Here is an 8018-nt window from a genome sequence, read left to right on the forward strand (position 1 = left end):
GCAACAGCAGTGGAACTCTGTCTCAAAAAAAAGATAGATAGATAGATAGATAGATAGATAGATAGATAGATAGATAGATAGATAGATAGATAGATAGATAGACAGACAGACAGACAGACAGACAGACTGACTGACTCAAAAAAAAGATGGATGGATGGACGGACGGATGGACGATGATATAAAATTTCGGAATGACATTTAATTTCAAGCAAGCATTATATACACAGATCTGGTATGGGGGTCTGTGTGAATAAACAAATATACACAAAGTTCCCACTTCAAAGTCAGCTTGACCTGCTTCTCTTGCCTGTGTGTTAGGTTTGAGAGTACCGTACAGGTGAGCAAGTTGCAAGACCTCATCCACCGCAGCAAGATGGCCCGGTGCAGAGGACGGTTTGTCTGCCCAGTAATCCTGTTCAAGGGCAAGGTAAGGCCCATACCATAGCTTCATGTTCCAAGACTTTCTTCTGGAGTAGCTGACTTAATGCAAAGTATAGGGTCTTTTTTTCCCTCAACATTTAGTAGCCAAGCATTGGGTGGTTACTGGGTGCCTGGTGTTGTGGGAAGCAGTCCAGAGAAACAGACCAATTCTGACTGAAGGATGGTTCTAGGTAGGGAAGGGATGGTCACACCAGCGTACCCCACCCCGTGTTCTAGAGCCAGACTGTCTGGGTTCAGATCCTGACTCTTATTTCCTGCCTATGCAAAGCCTCCTTTTCCTCTCCTATAAAATGAGAATAATAATCACCTATTTCAAAGGTTTATGGATTAGATTAAATCAAATGAGTTCATATATTGTTGGTCCATTCTTTCAATTATATAATTCACCAAGTAGTTATTGTATGTTGTGTGCCAGACACTGCTTCAGGCCTTAAAATACATCACGTAAAGCAGACAAAAATCTTTATTCTCATGGAGCTTATATTCTAAGGACTTTTGTTAATTTGGCTCCCCAGTATGGTTTCATTTTACCTATCTTTCGGTGTAAGGGATGTGCCCATTTCATTGCAGATGAAACAAAGGCTCAGAGTGACTAAGTAACTTCCCTAAGTACAGGGTACACATCAGGGCAGAGGATGAAGGGAATTGAATGAGGAAGGCTGCAGGCTGAGCAGGGAGGTGGCTCTGTGTTTGCTCAGAGAGCCATTGTGATGTTTGAGCAGGGAAATTCCGAATGCAAGTAGCAACTGGGGAAAAATTGGTCCTGGAGAGCCTCAGAGGGGAAGGGAGCGGAATTCAGTCTGTTCATTTAGCCGGTATCTAAGTGCCTCAGTGGTCAACGGCAGGGCAGTGGGGAGAGTCTTGACTGTTGTCTCAGTCCCTGGTATGCCTTTTTTGTAAATTGAGAAAGGGGAGGAAGGAAGGGAGACTCTGCCAAAGGCTTTCTTTGGCAGATCAGTTTTCAGAAGTATGTATGGAAGTTAGGCCCTAGAAATTGATCTTCCTAAAGCTGTTGCCACTTTGGAAAATTTTCATGTTCCCGAAAGTTATTGGAGCTTTTTTTTTTTTTGAGATGGAGTTTCTCTCTGTTGCCAGGCTGGAGTGCAGTGGCCCAAACTTGGCTCACTGCAACCTCCACCTCCCAGGTTCAAGCAGTTCTCCTGCCTCAGCCTCCCGAGTAGCTGGAATTACAGGAGCGTGCCACCACACCCAGCTAATTTTTGTATTTTTAGTAGAGACGGGATTTCGCCATGTTGGCCAGGCTGCTCTCGAACTGCTGACCTCAGGTAATCCGCCCGCCTTGGCCTCCCAAAGTGTTGGGACTACAGGCGTGAGCCACCATGCCTGGCCTGCAGCTTCATTTTAAAGAGTACCACCCTGTGCAGCACAGTGCTCGTCATTAGAAGTTGCACAGGAGGGCCGGGCGCGGTGGCTCAAGCTGTAATCCCAGCTCTTTGGGAGGCCCAGACGGGCGGATCACGAGGTCAGGAGATCGAGACCATCCTGGCCAACATGGTGAAACCCCATCTCTACTAAATATACAAAAGTTAGCTGGGTATGGTGGCACACGCCTGTAATCCCAGCTACTCAGGAGGCTGAGACAGGAGAATCACTTGAACCCAGGAAGCGGATATTGCCATGAGCCAAGATCACACTACTGCACTCCAGCCTGGCGACAGAGCGAGACTCCGTCTCAAAAAAATAAAAAAAAAGAGTGCCCATTTCACAAGGTTGTTGTGGGGTTCTCTAAGAAAAGAATGTTAAGGACTCTTAACATTCACAGATCACAGAAATTGTATCACATTCTCAGTTATATAACCTAAGAACTCGGGATCGCCAAGCCTAAAGAATCGGGGTTTGTTATGGCCCCGTTATTTTTGGTTCTTAGCTCTTCCTTAATTCCTCCTTCCAGAATTAGGTAAATTTTGTTTCTTCTTTTTTTTTTTTTTTTTTTTTTAAGTCAGAATCTTGTTCTCTTGCCCGGGCTGGAGTGCAGTAGTATGATCTTGGCTCACTGCAACCTCCACCTCCTGGGTTCAAGAGATTCTTGTGCATCAGCCTCCCAAGTAGCTGAAATTACAGGTGCGTGGCACCATGCCTGGCTAATTTTTGTATCTTAGTAGAGATGGGTTTTGCCATAATGGTCAGGCTAGTCTCAACTCCTGGGCTCAAACAATCCGCCTGCCATGGCCTCCCAAAGTGCTGGATTACAGGTGTGAGCCACTGCGCCCGGCCGAGTAAACTTAGTTTCCATTAACCTTTAAGCTAAAGTTTCTGAACAAGAGGGTCTTGTTTTGTTTTGTTTGTTTTGTTTTTGCCTTGCCGTCCTCTTCTATCCCCTTCTTCCTACCCTCTTTGGTGCTGGCTGGCTGGTGGTTTTACCTCTGTGCCCTGATGATGACATTCTGATATTAAGCTCAGCTGTAATCAAGATGGGTTTTTTTGTTTCTGCTTTTAATTAAGATGGGGTCTGGAATGTAGTGGCACAATCATGGCTTGCTGCAGCCTTGATCCCTTGGGGTCAAGTGATTCTCCCACCTCAGCCTCCCAAGTAGCTGGGAATGTGGGCACATACCACCACTCCCAGCTGATTTTTTTTAATTTTTAGTAGAGACGAGGTCTCACTACATTGCCCAGGTGGGTCTCCTGAGCTCAACAGATTTCCTCACCTTGGCCTTTCAAAGTGTTGGGATTAGAGGTATGTGCCACCGCACCCAACAGAGTGGCTCTTTTCTATGTTGATTTTATGAGTGAATCAACTGGGCATCTTTCTACAATGCAGATTTCAGTAGACCTGAGGTGGGCCTGACATTTGGCATATTCTAACAAGCTCTCAGGTAATACCAAATGTTACCCTTCAGTAACATAATAGTACATTGAGGAACCTAGTCGTGGTTGCCTTGTAGAAGCTTTTCCTGGAAGGAAACAAGTTTAGTGTTGATCCCTTGAAGAGAAAGAAACTAATATTTATTGAGTACCTCCTGTTTGGCAGGTATTGAGGTTTTAGATAGATGAAGTTGAAGCCCAGAGAAGTAATTTGCCTTTGCCCAAGATCACAGAGCTAGTAAACAGAGTGGGGTTAAAAGCTATGTTTCCTGACTCTGTACCTGTCTGCCTTTTCTTTCACCACTCTGGCCCTCCCACCTTGTCTAGCAGAACCTCACAGTCAGGCCGAGGCCACTATGGAACATCATTAACCTTAGAGGAGCTTGTTGGAGTTTGCTTTTACTTTGCACTCCTTGCAAGGCCTTAAAGTGTTACTGAAGTGATATGGAGTGGGTGATGCCTACTTGTTGAAAGAGGGGACTTCGGGTGTGTTTGGGTGGGAAGAAATAGAATTTTTTGCTTTTTTACTCTCTGGCTTGGCTGTTACTATGATGCCAAATTAAACTGAATAGACTGAATAAAAAATAGACTGAATTAAACAGGGTAGAATTGGATTTAAGCAATGTTTTGGTCCTGTTAAGGAACCTCTCCAATTTGGTTCATCATCTGGGAATAGAAGCCTGGATAGGGATCCCTGAATAGCCAAGACATGTTTGTCAACAGTGTTCATTCAGCTGCTGCTGTGTAGTAGACCTCAGGGATCAAGTTGGACGCCAAATAGATGAAGTCCTTACCAGTAGGTCTAGTGGGAAACAGAGTCCAATAAAGAAGCAATAGCTGTTAATAAGAGCTGGAATTGGGGGAAGTACAGGTGAGGCCCTGTGGGATAGTGGTTAAAACCATGGGCCCAGTGGCTACCCACCAGGGTTTAGAATCTCAGCTACCCTGTTTACCTGTTCTGTGACTTTGGGCTAGAGATTTCATCTCATTAAACTACCTCATCTGTAAAATTGGGTAAGTGAGGACTGAGTGAGATAATGTGGGTGTAAGCTCTACTTTGTGCCTCTTATCTATTAAATAATATCAGCAGTAACATTTATCTCAGAAAGTTTTGAGGCACATAGGAATAACCCACCTAGTTTGGTAAGTGTGGTGCCTGTCTGGGAAAGCTTCCTACTGGAAATAGGCAATAAGAGCATTTTCTTCTGTATTTGAAAATACTTTGGCTGGGCATGGTAGCTCATGCCTATAATCCTAGTTACTGGAGGCCAAGATGGGCGTTTTTCACTTGAGCCCAGGAGTTTGAGACTGAATTAAACTGAATAGACTGAATAAAAAATAGACTGAATTAAACAGTCTGGGCAACATGGTGAGACCTTGTCGCTACGAAAAATACAAAGCATTAGCCAAGTGTCATGCTATGTGCCTGTAGTCCCAGCTCCCTGGGAGCCTGAGGTGGGAGGATCACCTGAGCCCAGGAGGTCAGCTGCAGTGAACCATGGCACCACTGCACTCCAGCCTGGGCAACAGAGGAAGACCTTCTTGGGAAAAAAACAACAAAATCTCACTACCTGGTAACATCTTGCCAGAAATTTCAGTGCATACATTACAAATGTAAATACGGAAGCCTACATTTATCCCTTCAAATGTGAGTATTATGTGCCAGACACAGCTCAGTGCTTAGCACTGCAGTAAAAGAATCCTAAGGACAAGAGATAATAAAAATAAAAACAGGAACTAGTGAGAGAATAGAAACTGAATTGCTTCTTTTTTTTTTTTTTTTTGCAACGGAGTCTCATTCTGTTGCCCAGGCTGGAGTGCAGTGGCGCAATCTGCTCACTGCAACCTCTGCCTCCTGAGTTCAAGCAGTTTTCCTGCCTCAGCCTCCCGAGTAGCTGGGATTACAGGTGCGTGCCACCAAGCCTGGCTAATTTTTGTAGTTTTAGTGTAGACAGGGTTTCACCATATTGACCAGGCTGGTCTTTACCTCCTGACCTCAGGCGATCTGCCGCCTGAGCCTCCCCACGTGTTGGGATTACAGGCATGAGCCACTGTGCCTGGCCAGAAACTGAATTGGCACTTGATATAGGGGAACCGGTAAAGGAACCACTGGCCGGCCTGACAAGAAAAGCTGGGTCGTTACATTAAAAGACCTCCCTAGAGGAAACTGCTTATGTGTCCTCCACCAGGGGTTTTTTGTTTGTTTGTTTTTAACAGAAGTTTAGCCTGAGAAGTGCAGCTTGGTTTTGAGGATAGAACTTAACCTGGGAAAATCAGATGTAGGCAGGGTTCAGAGGACTGGTATGAGCTAAGTGAGTCAGTTGCAACATATGGTGCTGACCAGATCTGTGACATTGGCCATGGGCCAAGTAAGTGGGAGGAAGGCCACTGTGGCAGTACTAAAGGTGCTTGGTTTTATGTTCTCGTGGAGTCTAGTTAGGCAATTAATTGGTACTGAGGTGCCTTTTGATTTCATAGAGAAACTGGGTGAGGGGAAGGCAGCACACTCTGGTTCTCTGTCAGCTTGTGTGCCTAGGCCTGCCTGGTGGGTTGTTGCCACCCTATGGGTACTTTGCTTTCTTTCTTTTTTTTTCCCCCAGACGGAGTCTTGCCGTTCGCCCAGGCTGGAGTGCAGTGGCACGATCTTGGCTCACTGCAAACTCTGACTCCTGGTTCAAGCAAAAATTCTCCTCCTCAGCCTCCTGAGTAGCTGGGATTACAGGCATGCACCACCATGCCAGGCTAGTTTTTTGTATCTTTAGTAGAGATGGGGTTTCGCCATGTTGGCCAGGCTGGTCTTGAACTCCTGACCTCATGATCCACCTGCCTTGGCCTCCCGAACTACTGGGATTACAGGCGTGAGCCACCGCACCTATGGGCACTTCTTTGCAAAGGCACCCCAGCCTCTTCAAGTTTGCCATTCTTCCTCCTACTTTGAACAGAGAAAAAAATTTAATTACAAAAATTATATCTTACAGGAAAAGACACCATGGGAAGTTCAGTCCTCTTTTTATACCCCTTTGTTCTCTTTCCAAGATCATCAAACTATTCGTCCTGGTTTTTATTTGAAGACTGCTTTTTAACTTCATTTTCAGACCCCCATTTGATAGTAGTTATATTGTCAAGCCACAATCACCTATATATATATCTTCTATATATATATATCCTGTTATCCTATATATATCTGCTATATATATCGTATATATATCTCCTATATATCTCCTATATATATCCTCTATATATGTATCTTCTGTATATGTCTTCTATATATATATCTCCTATATATATGTTTCTCATATATATATATTTTTTTTCTCATATATATATATATATTTTTTTTTTTTTTTGAGATGGAGTCTCGTTTTGTCACCCAGGCTGGATTATAGTGGTGCAATCTCGGCTCACTGCAACCTCCACCTCCTGGATTCAAGCAATTCTCCTGCCTTAGCTTCCCATGTAGCTGGGATTACAGGCGCCTGACACCACACCCAGCTAATTTTTTTGTATTTCTAGTAGAGATGTGATTTCACCATGTTGGCCAGGCTGGTTTTGAACCCCTGACCTCAAGTGATCTGCCCGACTCGGCCTCCCAAAGCACTAGGATTACAGGTGTAAGCCACCATGCCTGGCCCCTAGATATATTTTAAGTAAGAATTCGGCAATATTTTAAAGACTTTGTGTTTTTATTAACCCTAACAGCATCCAGATACATTTAAAGAGGTACTGCAAGTATGTGGGAGTCACTGATTTATTCCTTCTGAGATAATATTTGGGTGCATGTGTACAAGAGGAGCTGTGTAATAACATGCAGATTCCTAGAAGGATTAGGATGTGAAAGGAATTAAATTCCCTCTAGGAGTTGATCTGAAAGCTCAACCCTTTTAAGGAAGGAACGTGAGTGTCTTTCCTTCCTTCTGCTGGGTTACTCTGCATAGCTGGGAAAGCTTCCTGCTCTAACTTTGCTGCCTCTTGTTTCTCTTGCTACCAGAGCTCTGACTGGCTGATGTGAGCTTTGCTAAAGGTTGGTAGGTGAGTTTATGAGAGTGAACCCTTATTTTAGGGACGTGTGATTTGATATGGGTGTGACTTGCTGGAGCTCACTTCTAAACCTGACTCATGTTCTGGAAGCTCACTTACCAAGCCCAGTGCGTTAACTACTACACGTCCCTGTGTCACACATGGCTTCTCTTATGCCTCCTTTTCTCTGTGTGCTGTTGACCATATGGACTGTGAAAGCAGAGGCCTAGAGCCATGTGGACCAAGAAACGTTATCTCATTCTGCCCTCTAAAACAGCACTCCCCAACCTGTTTGACACCAGGGACCGGTTTCGTGGAAAACAATTTTTTCACGGCAGGGAGGGGAAAATGGTTTCAGATGAAACTATTCCACCTCAGATCATGAGGCATTAGGTTCTCTGCAACCTAAATCCCTCACATGCAGAGTTCACAATAGGGTTCAAGTTCCTATGAGAATATAATGCCACCGCTGATGATCTGACAGGAGGTGGAAGTCAGACGGTAATGCTCACTTGCACCATGCTCACCTCCTGGTTCCTAATGGGGCACGGACTCGTACTGGTCTGGGGCCCAGGGCTTGGGGACTGCTTGCTCTAAAAGATCACAAAAATCTATATTCAGAGTTATGTAAAAAATAGATAAATACTTAGGCCGGGTGCGGTGGCTCAAGCCTGTAATCCCAGCACTTTGGGAGGCCGAGATGGGTGGATCACGAGGTCAGGAGATGGAGACCA

The 8018-nt window shown here is 44.7% G+C and overlaps 1 protein-coding gene across 3 annotated transcripts in view; it reads left to right on the forward strand.

Annotated features, from left to right (window-relative positions):
• Positions 1-8018, forward strand: part of MTMR14 (myotubularin related protein 14) — a 59052-nt gene that overhangs the window by 14113 nt on the left and 36921 nt on the right. For all 3 annotated transcript variants that reach the window (XM_011952227.1, XM_011952225.1, XM_011952226.1), the window contains exon 3: positions 319-427. In XM_011952227.1, the coding sequence (XP_011807617.1) occupies positions 319-427 (109 nt within the window). The remainder of the gene's footprint in view (positions 1-318; positions 428-8018) is intronic.

The sequence above is a fragment of the Colobus angolensis genome, unplaced genomic scaffold, assembly GCF_000951035.1.
Source record: "Colobus angolensis palliatus isolate OR3802 unplaced genomic scaffold, Cang.pa_1.0 Scaffold34, whole genome shotgun sequence".
NCBI lineage: Eukaryota > Metazoa > Chordata > Mammalia > Primates > Cercopithecidae > Colobus > Colobus angolensis.